We start from the raw sequence: 19986 nt of genomic DNA, 5'->3' as shown, positions 1-19986 counted from the left end.
TATATCACTACATTTTACCACGGGCAAAGTCCTGAAGTAACAGATGTGAAATGTGTCTAAATTAATTTATAGATGGTTAAAAGAAAAGGCATATAAAGAGAACAAGTGATCTGTCCTACATCACATAGTCAATTCTCAATACTTTATTTCTCTTTTCAACAATGCACGCTTTGTTTCTACTTGAAGAGCTGGATTGTACTTTACAGGAAACCTAAAATAAACTTAGGTCAAGAAATGTGACTGGATTCATTAAAAAATATTTTTGTGAGTACCATGTATTTTTAGCTGCTCTTTATCAACTTTCATAAAGATTTCCCTACCTCGGTCTGCTTCTTGACATAGGTCCATTTCATTTATATAATAATAAATTATAAATCAGTATTTATTTTGCTGGTTTAAGATTTTCATCCAAAAATTCATTAATGGTTTCTTCATCCGCTGATTGAAGCAATCTCTGAATTAGCTGATCCAGGCACTTCTCCCCACATAAAAATTCCTGGTGAAAGAGAGTTACTATGAAAACCTGATTACTAGAAATAAAGGAGAAACAAAACAAAGAATTAAGCATATATTTATTTCATTTCTTTAAAGTTATTATTTAATAGCAACAAAAGATTACTAATCTACAATATAATGAACACAATTGCTAACTTGGGAGGATCCCTAGTTAATTTTGCCTTTTTATGTAAAACGTGAACCCAAAAGAGTAAATGGAATTAAACTCTTACTTAAATTGTTTAAATTAGCATTTTTAAATTAGCCAACCATCCAAATTCAAATTATTTAATCCGTAAGTGGTTTATAATAGTTCTGTTTTTTCTTAAATTAGAAATACAGCAGTTTTAATATCTACAAGTCCTGTGTAATTGAAAAATATTTATACTGAAATATTTCGGGGACAAGTGTCTTGAGGTTTGCAACTTGCTTTCCAATGTTTCAGTAGCAACACAGGTGTATCTATAGAGAGAAAGGGGAAGTGGAGGAGAAAGAGAAGGCAAACATAACAAAATGTTCACAACTGTTGCATCTAGGTATAGGGTATATATATATATGGACTAGTCTTTAAACATGTGTGCTTAACATTTCAAAATAAAAAATTGAGGAGAAAACCTCTCTCATGTTAACCTCCAAATAATTCCATTGGGTGGAAACTGTTTCAGTTAAGACTTCCCTGCAGTCTTCCCTGAGGCTTCTCTCTGAGAAATGAGTAAAATAATGACTTCAAGTACCTTTCTTGTGTTATAAAGGTTCTGTGTAATAGAGTTGTTGGGATTAGTGAATTAGCACAGCCTCCTATTTTGGAAATGCTAAAAATCCAGACATTGGCTTAACAGAAATATTTTAATGTTGGCATCTGGAACATAGAACATTTGAAGTTTAGATGTAGGCATGAACTAATCTTATATTTAGTCTTTCTTGAATGGTCTTGAACTTAAATTTCAGGTTAAGTGTACACATTTCTCTTTCAAATTAAACTGTAGGGGAAAAGATATGCCTTACTATCTTTGTATTCCACAAAACACCAGCATATAGTAAGATGTCGATTAAACTTTAAAATTAAACAGAAAGCAAGAGCACTATGATGAAATTTTAAAATTAAGATTTATACCATTTTGAACATAATATGAAAATTGCTTTTAAAATTAGTGTGCCTGTAAGCTCAAATTATTATGATATTGCCAATGTGACTTCACCATCTGGAAGTTATGTTAAAAGGATTATTACTCTTATTGATAATCACATCACATTTAGAGCTCAGTTGGATTAACCAGAGTGCTAGCGATACAAAGATCAAAGATGAAGGAGCTGGGGCTTCCCTGGTGGCGCAGTGGTTAAGAATCCACCTGCCAATGCAGGGGACACGGGTTCTATCCCTGGTCCAGGAAGATCCCACATGCCGCAGAGCAACTAAGCCCGTGCACCACAACTACTGAGCCAGCGCTCTAGAGCCCACGAGCCACAACTACTGAGCCTGTGTGCTACAACTACTGAAGCCCGCGTGTCTAGGGCCTGTGCTCTGCAACAAAAGAAGCCACTGCAAAGAGAAGCCCGCGCACAGCAATGAAGAGTAGCCCCCGCTTGCCACAACTAGAGAAAGCCCACGCACAGCAATGAAGACCCAATGCAGCCAAAAATTTTAAAAAATATATGAAGGAGCTGTAGCTCCCAGCTTTCAGAAGCTCACAATCTACTGGGAGACCTAGGTAATACATAAGCATAATACAGTGCAAGAAATTAAAAAATAAAGGAAGAAAAATTTGAATTAGGTGTTAAAAAGAGAATAGTATTTCTCCAAATAGAGACAAACAGAGCATTTCAGTCAAAAGAATGAGTAAGAAGAAAGGTATGGAAACAAAATACATTGAAAGCCCAGGACAAGGGTAAATTTCCAGTGTAACTGGAATACAGGGCAGGAGATAGGCTGATGCTAAGGAATCTGCACAAGAACTTTGGGAAACAGAATAAAAATACAAAATAATATATTACATGGTAGTCTGTGCTTATTATCTACATAAATACAAATACAAGTAAAATTAGCTACAAGGGAATTCATAATAAGCATACTGAGTGACCTCAGAGAACCAAGGGCAGGAATGTACAGGGCTGCTGCCTCCACCCTGGGAATGAAGCTGGGCCTCAGGAATAAATGAATGTGGGGATTCATATCATCAGGATTCTTTGCATCCAGTTCTCCCATTTTTGCTCCTTTCAATATATCAGCTTCATTCTTCTCTCACTGAAGACTGCTTTCTCCCCATGGCTGGAAATGTGGCTTCTAACCTCTTGTAAGCTTTACATATTTCACCTTCATCCACCAAGAGAATGAGCATCTTTGTCTCTAGTTTAAAAATCCTGGGAAGAAACTCATTGACTGGGGCTTGTTTGGATTTCCCCCCCCACAACAAATCAATTATTGTCTTGGGTCAAAATCATGATCATGTAGGAACATAGCAGCTCTGTCAGGAACTATGTGGACGCAGTAGGGAGAAGGCCAGGTATTACGTTATTAATATGTAATACGTCATTAATGTATTACTGTCAGTGATCCCGATGACATGGGATTTAGTTAGGTGAATGTTCAAACCAAACTGACAGAGTAGGGAGAAGGCCAGGTTCTAGAATAAGGGAGGAGAGCTGAGCAGAGTCCCACAGGCACCCACTTTCTTTCCTCTCCACTCCTTCCATTCTGTCCTGTGGTGGCGGCCCTGGAGTTAAGGCCTTCAGCACTTTTCCTGCCTCATCTGCAACTCTTCAGTTCCTAAATTATTCAGTCTGACTAGTCTCTTTCCTGTCCTGCATACAGATTTTAACGTTTCGCTGCAACATTTTTTTATACCATTTTCAAACTTTTTCCCTTCACTAATATGGAGCACTTTCTTTCTTTCCAATAAGTTGATCAGTGATTTGTAGAGCATATCGATATGACTGTCCTTACTCTTTCTGAGTCTGCCATGCTAGTTTAGTTAGTAATAACGTGTTAGTATTTAGGCCAACGTCAGATATTTTATAACTATAAAAGCCAGTTAATCTGCCTCTGCTTCATGACTGAATACTATGCTGAGCACCTATGTGCTCTTCTGAAAAGTATTACTGGTCATGAGAATGTGGCTGTCTCATGGAAAACCATCACCACTACGAGAAAAACAACTGAAAGGCTATGGTGTAATTAGAACAGTATGGCCAAACATGTTTGGTTATTACTGTGTGTTTCCTGAGGAAAGGGAAGCTACTAAATATTTTCTTTTTCAACAAGGCTATGATGTTCTTAGGCAAGACAGCTTTAAATTGCTGCAAAGACAGAGGAAGTGGCATAAGATACACAGAAATTTCTAAGTATGTTAAAAACACAGACATTTCCTCTGTAAAACTAGGACTTTACTTTTGTGTACAGAATGAGACAGAATCAAGTGAAAGAAGCCCGAGGTATCACACAGCACCAAGGACAAGGATCAAAACCTTCTACCTTCTGCCTTATCCACACAGTCTTTATGGGAACCAGTTCACTTTCCCCTTCAATGGAAGGAAAAATAATTTTTCTGTGCTTCATCATTAATGTATGACTGTCAGTGATCCCAACGACATGGGATTTAGTTAGGTGAATGTTCAAACCAAACTGACAGGGTCTTTTCCCCCCCAACAGAATCATTGTAACACCTGAAATGACACACATTGTGGTAGGCAGAATTCTAAGATGGCCCCTGGTGTACACACCTGGCAAAATTCCCTCCCTTAAGTGCAGGCAGAGCTGTGAATATGCTGGACTATCACTCCAGTGATTAGATGGCTAATTAGTTGACTCTGAGTTAATCAAAAGGAATAGTATCCAGGTAGGCCTGACCTAAACAGGTGAGCCCTTAAAAAGGCCATTCCTGTAAGAGATGCAATGGGACAGGGCACACGAAGGGGACTAGACAGCAAGCAACTGTGGTCAGTCTTTGGGAGCTGAGAGCAGCACCCAGCTGACGACCAGCAAGAAAATGGAGGCTTCACTCCTACAACTCAAGGAAATGGAATACTGCCGACAACCACCTGAGCTTGGAAGAGGACTCCAAGCTCTGGGAAAGCATGCAGCCTGGCCAGCCCCTTTCAGCTTTGGGAGACCCAGAGCAGAGAACTCAGCTCTGTCGTGCCTGGCTTTCTGACCTACAGTAACTGTGAGACAATAAATAGGCATTACTTTAAGCCACTAAATTTGCAGTAATTTGGTAGTCGGTAATAGAAAAGTGATAGACATGTACTGAAAATACATTAATACATTGTGATTACATAACAAAGAATTTGGAATTTAAAAGATAGCTGTTTCATACTGGCATAAAGACCATATTTCTTACTAGCAAACTAATAAAAATGTTCACAAATTTGGGGTACTAATATAATCTATCTCAATGCTTTTAAATTACGTGGTGATATTTCAGAGATTACTCTCTAGAATTCGACTATACTTTCTTTGAAAATCAAAGGCACATAAAGCATACTCATTCGTATTACCTTAATATTACGAACTTCATATGCTATCCTGTGGTCAGTGACTCTATCCTGGGTGAAATTATATGTCCGAATTCTCTCTGACTGGGCTCTTGTTCCCACCTGTGTCATAACAAAAAGCAATTCATATTTTAACTTTATAATTACTTTTATTACAACAGAAACAGTGCTTGTAAATGACTTTTCTATTTTAACAGTTTAAATCTTTTCTAAATCCATATACACAAAGTGACAAGGAATAAGAATGGGCAGAACTTATTAAGACTACAGGTCTGTAAAGCTCAGTTATAAGAATTAACATCTCTTTGGTACCTCAAACTCCAAATATTTAAAACCAAATTATCTTTCTACCTCAGTCAGTTCTTCCTGCTGGTTTCTATAAATGACCCTACAATGATGTTCCCTTTGATCTAAGTAGGAAACCTGACATCCTACACTTTAACAAACATTTCATGGTAGCTTACTATCTGCCAGGCTGTGATATAGACCGTGAAAGGAACTTCAGCTCATCCCGTTCTCTAACTGCCCAATTCCAGTGGTTTCAAGGGTCTTTTCTTCTATCCTGCCCTTTCCATTTCTACTGTCTATCATTCAAGGACTCATGACTTCCATTACACTCCTGTAAAAATCTCCTGATTAATCTTCCATTTCTCTGCTTACATTGTGGTGCCCTGCTTAGCTTTCCTAAAGCCCAGCTTTCTGATACATTTCCTTCTTTGGCTCCTTCCTGTCTACTAGGCAGACACAACTCAACTCAGTATTCAAGGTACTTCACAATATGGCCAACTTCCTCAACATTATTTCTGAAAATTATATGAACCTCTATAATGCCACTTATTATACCATAATTATGTGCAAGTCTGTCAACTCTGCTTAAACCTCATCTCAAGGGGTGCCCTTCCTTAACACTCTCCTACCATCTCTGTCTTTCCTGGTCCCAATGTGAAATATGTTATCTTCCTCCTTCAAAACCCCACGCACTTGGAATCTTCTTCACCGCACACCAGTTTGCCTTTTGCTATGGTTATTTGTATTCTTAGTCTGCTCATCTGCCCTCCCTCCCCCCACATACAATGCACACAACACCCTCTCTCACTCACTTTCACTTTTTATTTTTTATTATTTTTTTACTTTTTTTTGAATTTTATTTATTTTTATACAGCAGGTTCTTATTAGTTATCTATTTCACTTTTTATTTTAAAATTTATTTTATTATTTATTTTCATCGAAGCATAGTTGCTACAATATTATATAAGTTACAGGTATCTCACTTTCACTTTTTAAGATAAAAGAAAAAGATTGCTATAACTTACTTTCTAAAGCAAACAATATGAAACTGAAGTCCTAAGTATGGCTGATCACCAGGGGAATATTTTTAAATGAAAGATTCCAAAACCTAACCTAAGATATACTGAATCATGGATTATGTATTTTTAAAACAGTCCCCAGGCCATCCATTCTGCAACCAGCCAGGTTTGAAAACTACTATCCCAAGGCAACACAGTTATGCCTAGGATCCCACCCAGATCAATTATATCAGAATCTCTGGGGATGGGGCCTAGACATCTACAAAGCTCTCTAGGTGGTAAGTGGAACCAGGGTTGAGAACCTGGCATAATGCCTTCCATATAAAAGCTACTGTATATATTAGCTGAAGAAAAACTCCTAAGTGTCAGAAATATCTACTAAAAAATTTCACACAGATGGACAAGTTAATTGAGAGACACGGAGGTCATTTCTGCCCCTTAAAACCAGACCACTAAAGACGACACACATGCCCACAATCAACATAAGGCCGATCTTGAATACTTACTTTGAAAATTACTGTGTGAAACATCTGATGCCAAAATGTCAAACGGCAAGTAAAACCCAATGTCTTTTATTAAATCAAATGTGGCAGAGCTGACAGTGTTTATGTTATCACTTAGCTGCCAAGAAGTAATGCTTTGTAAATGAGCATTCCTATCTGCAAATGTGTATACTGATGCTGTGCCACAGGCTGGGATTACCACAGATAGAGGCTTAATAAATTATTTATCCTGTCACTTTTACTACTTGCAAGTTAGAATGTGGGTAAGGGAAACAAGAAGGGCAAAAGTGTGAAGGACTAGGACATCTAGGTGAAAAGAATAATTAATGTTTAGTTTTATACAATTAATTTTCCTAACAGGCCGCAAAAATCTTCCAAATTTACTGTAGTATAAACTACCTGCAAATAACACAAAAGCACAGTTATTTCTAGGTTCCACTGTCTCTTCCAATTTCTCTCAAAGTTTACCTTTTTAGAGTTTAAAATCATACAACCCTTTGTTTACTTAAGACAATGACATTTATTCATTTTGCTTAAAACTTATCTATTTATCTATTTGTATAAATAATAATATAAACATATATAGTACAAAATTCAAAAAGTACAAAAGGGTATATAGCAAAAAATTAATCTCTCTTCTACTCCTGGTTCCCAGACTGTATCAGAAGCAGTCAGTATTACCAGTTTTTTGCAGTGCCATATATTTTTGATCCCACATAAAGTTATACAATAATAGGGACTTCCCTGGTGGTGCAGTGGATAAGACTCCACGCTCCCAATGCAGGAGGCCTGGGTTTGATCCCTGGTCAGGGAACTAGATCCCACATGCATGCCACAACTAAGGAGCCCACCTGCCGCAACTAAGGAGCCTGCCTGCTGCAACTAAGACCTGGTGCAACCAAATAAATAATTTTTTTTTAATGTAGGAAAGAAAATAGTTATACAATAATAAAAGCATAGGTTTTTAAATTAAAAATCTGAAAAATCTCTTAATTTCCAGAGAATTGTCTTTTACACTAATTTCCTTTAAAGACAATTATGATCTAAAACTGGAGGGAAACAACTGGGAAACAATTTTTAGTTTACACATATCTCCTCTACTTATTTCCAAACTGGCATGTCCAATTTTAGCCATAACCAGTCAGTCTTAAATTATTGCTATTTACAAATGAGCATGTTTTCCTGTGCTCTAAGATATTTCCATTCTATTAAGAATATTTACTCCATTTTCTGCATAAAATGATGGCTTTCTGTACAGAGGCATTAAGTTATTTCACTCAATAAATCTTACCTGCAGTTTTCTCACACTCTGTTGTTGACACTTGTCTTTCTCAATAATCTGCTGGTAGAGTCTAGCTCTCAACACACGCAAAGCTATTTCTTTATTTTTTATCTGTGATCGTTCTTGTTGGCATTCTACTACAAGTCCTGAAAAATAACAGGGATCAGAGATAAACTGGAGCCTCCACAAATCAAATTAGAATAGAGATGAGGTGTCGATTATATCACAATAAAACTGATAAAAAAGATAGAACTGAGGAACATTTTAAAGGGGGAAAGGCTAATCAGGAAAAGGATGAAAAACATTTTAGATTTAGCACACTCCAGAAACTATTCCTGGGTCATGATGGTAATTGCTTAGATAGCTCTTTAGATTCTGATGTCTAAATGAGGTATTTCAGATGAGAAGGGTATATTGTACAGTACAGGGAAATACAGCCATTATTTTGTAATAACTTTAAAGGGAATATAATCTGTAAAGGTATTGAATCACTATGTTGTACACCTGAAACTAATATAATATTGTAAAAACCGACTATACTTCAAGTAAAAAAATAACAGAGGGCTTCCCTGGTGGCGCAGTGGTTGAGAGTCCGCCTGCCGATGCAGGGGACACGGGTTCGTGCCTTGGTCCGGGAAGATCCCACATGCCGCGGAGCGGCTGGGCCCGTGAGCCATGGCCGCTGGGCCTGCGCGTCCGGAGCCTGTGCTCCGCAACGGGAGAGGCCACAACAGTAAGAGGCCCACGTACGGAAAAAAAAATAAATAAATAAATAAACCAAAAATAAATAAATAAAATAACAGAAAACAGGAAAAAGAAAAAAAGACTTTATATATAGAAACCAATAAAAAGAAACTACCCAAACTCTTTAAAAGGAAGAGTTTATAGTGAACGTTTCTCAGTTGTCTTGGTTCTAAATCTAGCTAATCAACATATCTAACTGCACATGTTTGGGTTAGTCGACTTCCGGATTTGGGTGGGTTGACTCACTGTGGAGCCCAGTTACCAGCCCAAATCTAGCCCCGAAATGGTGACTCTTGAGACTTCAGGCTGTGTTCTTAACTTTGCAGCTACCACTCTGAAGGTCTATATCCAATCCTGCTCCCAGGTACACTAGAGGTGAAAGGTACTTTCCTTTCTGCATCACAAAAACCAAAAACACTCTTAGCTTAGGCCAGTTGCACTGATAAGGCAGTAACTATTTTGCTGGAGATTTTTAAAAGTTCTATAAAATTCTACTCTTCAAACTATGTTTTCACCCTGTCTAAATAAGCTACAATCACACCTGCTAATAACTTTAAGCAGGCTTCGCCCTTATTGGTTCAATGTTACTTCTTGACTGCTCTATTGCAGCCATGCATTTGGGCTGGGGCACCAGCTTGCTCACGTCTTCCAAGCACTTGCCTGGAGCTCTCTTAAATCAGGAATCCTTTTTTTCAGCACCCAAAGGAATATGAAAGTTTCCATTTCAAGATAACCAGACAGTCATGAGATCTGTTCCAAATTCCTCTTATTAGCTGACCCATACTGACTTTGTCTATATACCTGCACTGTTCTCATCCAGTGGCTCAAGCCAGACCTTTTCTTACTCACCAGCTCAGTAATTCCTGAGGGAACCACTTCATTATCTATTTTATTACATTTTCTGTAGAGGAGTATTTAATTGTTAAATACTCCCTCAGGAATAGAGGACTGAGGGGAGGGGTAGAATATGTTGAAACAAGGTGCTGGAGTTGTTAAAAAAAATTATAAAAGGACTTTGAAAAAAAGGTTTGTGGGTAAGACTTAAGTCCTCTTTAGGTCCAAGAACCACATCTAAGTGGGTAAAAAATTGGCCCAAGGTAGTCTGGCAATATAAGCATCAGTCACTTTTGCAAAGTTAGTAATTTATGGCTGACCAGGGTGTAATGTTTTTTTTTTTTCTTTTTGAATAAGACACCATCTATGCTCTCAAGGTGCCTTTATTTTATTTTACTTTTTAAATTCACTTATTTATTTATTTTTATTTTTGGCTGCATCGGGTCTTAGTTGCGGCACGCGGGCTCTCTAGTTGAGGCACGTGGGTGCTCTATTTGTGGTGCGTGGGCTTAGTTGCCCCCACAGCCTGTGGGATCTTAGTTCCCCAACCAGGGATCGAACCCGAGTCCCTTGCATTGGAAGGCGGATTCTTAACCACTGGACCACCAGGGATGTCCCCAGGGTGGTTTTATAATCCTCTAATGTTTTAAAGTATTTTAGTTCATTTTTTTCAGAAATTTGGTCACCTTTTACTTTGTTTTTAATTTTTAATTCATCTTAAGCTAATTATTACTGTTTATAATACAGAATACAGGGTTTAGGTAAAACACACTAAGTATTCAACAACTTGTGGATTTCTTAAGTAAATTATGGTAAGCTACAAACATTATAACTTCACTTTTGGTGAGAAAGGATATATTTATATATGCATAGAAAAGAATCTGAAAGGATATACACCAAAGATACATACCAAAAATGGTTGTTGGGGATTGTTTTAGATGTTTTCTGTTATTTTGCTCATGTATATAATTCTAGGTTTTTACAGTTTCTTATAGAAGGAAAGTCAATAAAGAACTTTAGGGGCTTCCCTGGTGGTGCAGTGGTTGAGAATCCGCCTGCCAATGCAGGGGACATGGGTTCAAGTCCTGGTCCGGGAAGATCCCACATGCCATGGAGCAACTAAGCCCGTGCGCCACAACTACTGAGCCTGCTCTCTAGAGCCTGTGAGACACAACTACTGAAGCCCGCATGCCTAGAGCCCATGCTCTGCAACAAGAGAAGCCACCGTAATGAGAAGCCCACGCACCACAAAAAAGAGTAGCCCCAACTCGACACAACTAAAGAAAGCCAGTGCGCAGCAACGAAGACCCAACACAGCCAAAAATAAATAAATAAATAAATCTATAAAAAAAAAACCCAACAACTTTAGAACACACCCTCTCACCGTCCACAAAAATAAACTCAAAATGGCTTAAAGACTTAAATGTAAGACATGACAGCATAAAACTCCTAGAAGAGATCATAGGCAAAACATTCTGACATAAATCCTACCAATGTTTTCTTAGGTCAGTCTCCCAAGGAAATAGAAATAAAAGCAAAAATAAACAAATGGGATCTAATCAAACTTACAAGCGTCTATACAGCAAAGAAAACCATAAACAAGACAAAAAGACAACCCTCAGAATGGGAGAAAATATTTGTAAATGAAGAGACGGACAAGGGCTTAATTTCCAAAATATACACAGTTCATGCAACTCAGTAACAAAAAAACAAACAACCCAGTCGAAAAATGGGCAGAAGATCTAAATAGACATTTCTCTAAAGAAGACATACAGATGGCCAATAGGCAAATGAAAAGATGCCCATCATTGCTAACTATTAGAGAAATGAAAATCAAAACTACAAAAACGACCTCACACGGGTCAGAATGGCCATCATTAAAAAGTGTCTACAAATAATAAATGTCAGAGAATGTGTGGAAAAAAGGGAATCCTCCTACATTGCTGGTGGGAATGTAAGTTGGTATAGCCATTATGGAAAACAGTATGGAGGTTCCTCAGAAAAGTAAAAATAGAGTTGTCATATGACCCAGCAATCCCATTCCTGGGCATATACCCAGACAAAACTATAATTCGAAAAGATCCATGCAACCCTATGTTTATTTGCACTATTTACAATAGCCAAGACATGGAAACAACCTAAATGTCCATCAACAGATAAATGGATAAAGAAGATGTGGTACATGTATACAATGGAATATTACTCAGCCATAAAAAGAGTGAATAATGCCATTTGCAGCAACGTGGATGGACCTAGAAATTATCATACTAAGTGAAGTCAGAAACAGAAAGACAAATACCATATGATATCACTTATATGGGGAATCTAAAGTACGACACAGGGCTTCCCTGGTGGCGCAGTGGTTAAGAATCCACCTGCCAATGCAGGGGACATGGGTTCGAGTCCTGGTCCGGGAAGATCCCACATGCCACGGAGCAACTAAGCCCGTGAGCCACAACTACTGAGCCTGCGCTCTAGAGCCTGCGCACCACAACTACTGAAGCCCGCATGCCTAGATCCCGTGCCCGCAACGACAGAAGCCACCACAATGAGAAGCCCACGCACTGCAACGAAGAGTAGCCCCCGCTTGCCGCAACTAGAGAAAGCCCACACACAGCAACCAAGACCCAACGCAGCCAAAAATAAATAAATAAGATAAATAGATTTATATATAAAAAAAGAAAGCCCAGGTGATTTACAAAAAAAAAAAAAAGACACAAATGAACATATCTACAAAACAGAAACAGACTGACAGACATAGAGAACAGACCTGTGGTTGCCAAGTGGGTGGTGGCGTGGGAGGAGGGAAGGATGGCGAGTGTGGGATTAGCAGATGCAAACTAGTATATACAGGATGGGTAAACAACAAGGTCCTACTATATAGTACAGGGAACTATATTCAATATCCTGTGATAAGCCATAATGGAAAAGAATACGAAAAAAGAACGCATATATCTATAAATGAGTCACTTTGCTGTACAGCAGAAATTAACACATTGTAAATCAACTATACTTCAATAACATTTTTTTATAAATTGCACTGAAACAACAAGAACAGGAACACAAACTCCATCTGAAATAAAATGAGATGATGAGTGTAGTCTCCAAACACAATATATAAAGACAAAGTGGATGGATTGCTGTACACCTAAAACATTGTTAATCAGCTATACTTCAATTTAAAATTATTTATTTAATTAATTAATTAAAGAAAAAAAAAAGAAAAAGAGGCTGGAAGAATGGCAAATGACTCAGCAGAGAGGAGGAAGGTGAGGTCGAACCCCCTGTCGAGGGAGATGCTGACCAGAACCAAGCCCATCTGCCTGCTGAGGGCCAGACAGGCTCTGGCATTGAGGCACTAACGAGGCACCCCAGAAATCAGGGTTGACAGTTTGGGGACTAGATACAGAAAGTCTATGTAACAACGAGATCTTCAAGTCCCCTCCCTCAATCTGCAGGAAGCAGGAGGTACAGTCTTTAGAGAATTAAATAAGGAAAGTTCCAGACTTGAGTCTAAATAAGTGCAAAGGAAGGCAAGTGTGAGGCATATAACTGAATAAAAAAGGATTAAGTAAAAGTGTGCTTACTGAAGGGTGAGACCTTGACCTTACTCTCAGGTGTCCTGGAGGAGGATCCTTCTTAGGAGAAAAACTACCCAAGAGAAAAGATCTACAAATGCTGACATTTGAAGAGCTCTAATAAAAAAGCTGATTAATCACCTGACTGCCCTTCAGTTGAAACTTATTAGTGGATAAGTGGCACCAATGCACTCAGCTTTTAGAACCTCACTCTTAAATAGACACAGCCAAGGAGGTTCCTTTTCCAAACAGAAGGGAATATGAACACCTTGGGGACCTCGGACCCATGACCCCAGTGTCACCTTTAAAGGGTTTGTGCAAGGAACCAGACACAACATAAGACTCTTTCTAAATGCCAAATAGTTTTATAAGATGTGAAGAAAAGTTAAAAGTACAAAAGCAGAAGGACTAGCTTACCTGTGGGGACATGGACAAGTCTGACAGCACTATCAGTTGTATTCACATGCTGCCCTCCTGCTCCTTTGGCTCGAAATGTATCTATTCGTAAATCCTTGGGGTCCACTTTCACATCTACCTAGAACAAAAAGTACAGCATGAGTAAATTCCACACTCAACAAATACTTTAATACTAAATTGATCCCAAATCTTTCAAATAAACTGTACTATTTTGTGTTAAGTCATAGCCATTTGACTAAGAGGTGAAATAACTTAAACCTAAACTCCCTATTCCAACAGATGCTATTTAAAAAAAAAAATTATTTATTTGGCTGCATCGGGTCTTGGTTGAGGCTTGCAGGCTCTCTAGTTGTGGCACGTGGGCTCCAGAGCACGCAGGCTCAGTAGTTGCGGCACGTGGGCTTAGTTGTCCCACAGCATGTGGGATCTCAGCTCCCCAACCAGGGATTGAACCTGTGTCCCCTGCACTGGAAGGCAGATTTTGAACCACTGGACCACCAGGGAAGTCCCCAACGGATGCTATTTTTAACACTGACTTATGATGCTATGAGATCACTGAGTTATGTAATCTTTCAGAAGTTTCATCATCTATCATCCCACAAAGCTACATTAGATACAAAATATATTTAAAAAATATATATACATACATATAAAGTTGATCCTCATTATTCCCTGATTCTGTATTTGCAAATATACCTACTCGCTAGAATTTATTTGTTCCCGCAAGTCAATTATTGCAGCACTTTCACAGTCATTTGCAGACATATGCAGGGCAGCAAAAAATTCAAATTGCTCTACACATGCATGTTCTCAGGTGAGGTCCAACAAGGTGACTCTCTGCTTTCTTGTTTCAGCTCCTATAGAGATGACAGAGGATGAGGACAGGAGGGGCAGGGCAGGGCAGTGCAAGAAGCTCTGGCTCTGGGGCCAGGTGGACAGGGTTTGAATTTCAACGCTGGCACCTGTGAATGACGTGCCTCAAGACAAGTCACTTACCACTTCTGAACATCATTTTCTCTCTTGTAAAATAAAGAAAATAGAATCTACCAGGATAGGTTGTTTCTAGGATTTAGGATTATAATCTATGTGAGATATGTATATATACTTTCCCTAGAGAAAATAGTTCAGTATTCACTAAATCAGTATTCACTGTGACTTTGTAGAACATAACTACTGCGAATGAGAATCCACTGTGTGTGTATGTGTGTGCTTGTTAATGGACTGAACGGAGGCACCCCAAAAGATATGTTCTATTCTAACCACCGGAACCTTATTTGGGAAAAGGGTCTTTGCAGACACAATTGAGTTAAGAGGAGATCATACTGGATTATTCAGATAGGCCCTAAATCCAATGACAAGTGTCCTTATGAAAGACACCTAGAGAAGAGAGAGGAGGAGACCATGTGAATTTGGAGCCAGAGATTGGAGTTGTACAGCTACGAGCCAAGGAACACATGGAGATACCAGAAGCTGGAAAAGACAAGGGAGGATTCTCCCCCAGAACCTCTGGAGGGAGCATGGCCCTGCCAATACCTTGATTTTGGACTTCTGACCTGTAGAACTGAGAATACATTTCTGTGGTTTTAAGTTACTAAGCTTGTGGTAATTTGTTATGACAGCCTTAGGAAATTTTCTGATATTTATACACACACACACAAATGCACAGAAATACATATCTATATGTGAATATACAGATATATATACAAATATATACAAAATATGCTGTTTTTGAGGGGAGACCTAACATTTTCTTCTACATTTATCATTTATTTCAATAAATGACAGACAGCAAGTATGACCATTCTCTTTGAAAAGTACACTAATAACAGGGTTGAGGTTAGACTCTAATATATAACTTAGTTGGTTGTTCTTTTGTTTCCTCTAAAATGAGTACTATATGGTGAAGAAAAAGATTACACAGTGCAAAGATTATACAGGCTTTGTTAAAATATGCCAGTGTTGGCTAGCTTAAAATTTCAATAAACACTAAAGAGATGAAGAGTAATTTCCCATTTCTTGTGGTTACAGTATATTAAGTAGTTATACAGCAAATATGTCGATGTTATATGTCATGTTCTCCCAAATGTTATAGAAACTACCTAATAACTTCTGGGGAATTCTGAACATAGAAACAGTGACTTATTAATATAAAAAGAATTTAAAATATCAATTAAGAGAATAAGGCCCTGTTTAGGAGAATGAAGCTTCACTAAATGAGTTTAATTTTCAAGAATATGAAGACAACAAGGGGATAGGTGAGAATGGGGTGGAAGGAATAAGGATGGAAGCAAGACAACTCTATGGTTTTGATTTCTGAACCACATAAATGCTGATAACACCAAAAGTAAAAGAGAAAAGAAGAAAGAAAAATTAAATCTTAAAAATTAAATACAACCAGAAACAAATGAATCAAAATATTTACCATAATAATAACATAACCACACAGAAAAACATTATTTCAGATGGTCTTTGAACATACTACTCTGACTGCTTTCTTGGTGGGTTACATTCTAAGGACAGAAATGTTAAACATTACTAAGTAGTTTACTTAAAAATTCTGAAACTATTTTATATATAGTATAATAAAGCAAAAAGTAAACATATTAAAAGTGATTAAGAAAGAAGATTTTAACTCCAAGTGGAAAGATATAAAACAAAATGCAAAAAGGTGCAGGAGAGATACTCCCTGTAAATTTGAATTGGAAGTAATAATAATAGGAACCTTTGATTTAAAATCATATGTATTTCCTAATTATATCCACTGAAGAGTCTTGATGTAATAAGCACACTTTAGTAATAATGAGCAGACCTAGTATCCATACGTTGATTTCTGGATACATTCCCCACTAAAAAGAACCAGGTCTGACTCCAAGTCTGAGGCAGGAGAGTACAAGGTAGCCTGGGATGTCTATTATAGCAGAAAGCAAGTATGCACTCAAAGACTGATTGGGTCATTTCAAAAGGGGCTACCCTAAAAAGGTACTATGGGCCAAAATGGGACAATTTGAACATTAAAAACAATAGTGACTGCCCAGCCTCAGCAATCACACAAGAAAAAGTAATAAAAGGAATCCAATTGAAAAGGAAGAAGTAAAACTGTCACTGTTTGCAGATGACATGATAATATACATAGAAAATCCTAAAGACAGCACCAAAAAACTTCTAGGGCTCATCAATGAATCTGGTAAAGTTGTAGGATACAAAACTAATATACATAAATGTGTTGCATTTCTATACACTAACAACAAACTATCAGAAAGAGAAATTAAGACAACAACCCCATTTACAATAGCATCAAAAAGAATAGAATACCTAGGAATAAACCTACCTAAGGAGGTAAAAGACCTGTAACTCAGAAAACAACAAGACACTGATGAAGAACTGGAAGATGATACAGATGGAAAAACATACTGTGTTCATAGATTGGAAGAATTTTATGTTAAAATGACCATACTACCCAAGGCAACCTACAGACTCAATGAAATCCCTATCAAAATACCAATGGCATTTTTCACAGAACTAGAACAAATAATTTTAAAATTTGTGTGGAAACTCAAGAAACCCCAAATAGCCAAAACAATCTTGAGAAAGAAGAACAGAGCTGGAGCTATCACACTCCCTAACCTCAGATTGCACCACAAAGCTACAGTAATCAAAACAGTATGGTACTGGCACAAAAACAGATACATAGATCAATGAAACAGAATAATGAGCCCAGAAGTAAACCCAAACACTTACGGTCAATTAATGTGCAACAAAGGAGGTAAGAATATACAATGGGGAAAAGACACTCTATTCAATAAGTGGTCCTGGGAAAACTGGACAGCTACATGTAAAGGAGTGAAATTAGAACGTTTTCTCATTCCATATACAAAAATAAACTCAAAATGAATTTAAGACCTAAATGTAAGACCATAAAACTCCTAGAAGAAAATATAGGCAGAACACTCTTTGACATAAATTGTAGCAATATTTTTTGGATATGTCTCCTAAAAGAAACAAAAACAAAAATAAACAAATGGGACCTAATCAAACTTAAATGCTTTTCCACAGCATAGGAAAAAACAGGCAAACAAAAAGACAACCTACTAAATGGGAGAAAATACTTGCTAATGATATGATGATAAGCGGTTAATATATAAAATATATAAACAGCTCATGTAACTCAACATTAAAAAAAACCAAACAACCCAGTCAAAAAATAGGCAGAAGACGTGAACAGACATTTTTCCAAAGAAGACATTCAGATGGCCAACAAGCACAGGACAAGAAGCTCAACATCACTAATCAGAGAAATTCATATCAAAACCACAGTGAGATATCACCTCACACCTGTCAGAATGGGTATCATCAGAAAGACCACAAACAACAAGTATCAGTGGGGATGTGAAGAAATGGGAACCCTTATACACTTTAGGAATGTAAATTGGTGCAGCCACTGTGGAAAACAGTATGGAGGCTCCTCAAAAAACTAAAAACAGAACTACCATACAATCCAGCAATTCCACTCCTGGGGTGTATATCCAAAAAAACATGAAAACATTAATTCGAAAAGATATATGCACCACGGTGTTCACAGCAGCATTATTTACAATTGCCAAGGTATGGAAGCAACTTAAGTGTCCATCAACAGATGAATGGATAAAGAAGATGTGGTATATATATGCAATGGCATATTACCCAGCCATAAAAAATAATGAAATTTTGCCATTTGCAATAACATGGATGTATGTGGAGGGTACTGTGCTTAGTGAAATTAGTCAGACAAGGACAAATACTGTATGATATCACTTATATGTGGAATCTAAAAAATAAAACAAACTAGTGAATATAGCAAAAAAGAAATAGACTCATAGATACACAAAACAAACCAGTGGTTACCAGTGGGGAGAGGGAAGGGGAGAGGGGAAGAATAGAGGTAGGGGAGTAAGATGTACAGTAAATGTACATTTATAAAATAAATGAGCTACAAGGATATATTGTACAGCACAAAGGAATATAGCCAATATCTTATAAAAACTATAAAACTTAAAAAAATTGTGAATCACTATGTTGTACACCTGAAACTAATAGAGTATTGTAAATCGACTATACCTCAATTTAATAAGAAAGAAAAATAATAGTGATTATAACTCATTGAATTTAAAAAATCCATAGGTCTATAATGAGGTCAATATATGAAGTTCAATATATGAGTTTATAATGAGGTAAAATAAAAGAGAAAGAGAGGAGGAGCTTCAAGATGGCAGAAGAGTAAGACACAGAGATCACCTTCCTCTCGACAAATACATCAGAAATACATCTACATGTGGAACAGCTCCTACAGAACACCTACTGACGTTGGCAGATGACCTCAGACCTCCCAAAAGGCAAGAAACTTCCCATGTACCTGGGTAGCGTAAAAGAAAAAAGAAAAAACAGACAAAGAATAGGGATGGGACCTGTACCAGTGGGAGGGAGCTGTGAAGGAGGAAAGGTTTCCACACACTAGGAAGCCCCTTCACGGGCAGAGACTGTGGGTGGCGGAGGGGGGAAGCTTCAGAGCCAAGGAGGAGAGCGCAGCAACAGGGGTGCGGAGGGCAAAGCGGTGAGATTCCCGCACAGAGGATCGGTGCCGACAGGCACTCACCAGCCCAAGAGGCTTGTCTGCTCACCCGCCAGGACGGGTGGGGGCTGGGGGCTGAGGCTCGGGCTTCAGAGGTCGGATCCCCCAGAGAGGACTGGGGTTGGCTGAGTGAACAGAGCCTGAAAGGGGCTAGTGCACAACAGCTAGCCGGGAGGGGGTCCGGGAAAAAGTCTGGACCTGCCGAAGAGGCAAGAGACTTTTTCTTGCTCCTTTGTTTCCTGGTGCGTGAGAAGAGGGGATTAAGAGTGCCGCTTAAAGGAGCTCCAGAGACGGGTGCGAGCCGCGGCTATCAGCGCGGACCTCAGAGACGGGCATGAGACGCTAAGGCTGCTGCTGCCGCCACGAAGAAGCCTGTGTGCAAGCACAGGTCACTGTCCACATCTCCCCTCCTGGGAGCCTGTGCAGCCCACCACTGCCAGGGTCCCGTGATCCAGGGACACCTTCCCCAGGAGAACACACGGCACACCTCAGGCTGGTGCAACGTCATGCTGGCCTCTGCCGCCTCAGGCTCGCCCCACATCTGAACCCCTCCCTCCCCCACCCCGCCCCTCGCCTGAGTGAGCCAGAGACCCCGAATCAGCTGCTCCTTTAACCCCATCCTGTCTGGGCGGGGAACAGATGCCCTCAGGTGACCTACAGGGAGAGGCGGGTCCAAATCCAAAGCTGAATCCCGGGAGCTGTGCGAACAAAGAAGAGAAAGGGAAATCTC

The 19986-nt window shown here is 38.6% G+C and overlaps 1 protein-coding gene across 1 annotated transcript in view; it reads right to left on the bottom strand.

The window, feature by feature from the left end:
- Nucleotides 1-19986, bottom strand: part of MTRF1 (mitochondrial translation release factor 1) — a 49234-nt gene continuing 29248 nt past the window's right edge. The window contains exons 8-11 of the mRNA XM_060129076.1: nucleotides 13652-13765; nucleotides 8088-8224; nucleotides 4990-5088; nucleotides 1-496 (exon numbers count right to left, since the gene is read on the bottom strand). Of these exons, the coding sequence (XP_059985059.1) occupies nucleotides 383-496; nucleotides 4990-5088; nucleotides 8088-8224; nucleotides 13652-13765 (464 nt within the window). The 3' untranslated portion in view covers nucleotides 1-382. The remainder of the gene's footprint in view (nucleotides 497-4989; nucleotides 5089-8087; nucleotides 8225-13651; nucleotides 13766-19986) is intronic.

This window comes from Lagenorhynchus albirostris, chromosome 18 (genome assembly GCF_949774975.1).
Source record: "Lagenorhynchus albirostris chromosome 18, mLagAlb1.1, whole genome shotgun sequence".
In the NCBI taxonomy this organism is placed as follows: Eukaryota; Metazoa; Chordata; class Mammalia; order Artiodactyla; family Delphinidae; genus Lagenorhynchus; species Lagenorhynchus albirostris.
This window is presented reverse-complemented; position numbering and strand designations above follow the sequence as displayed.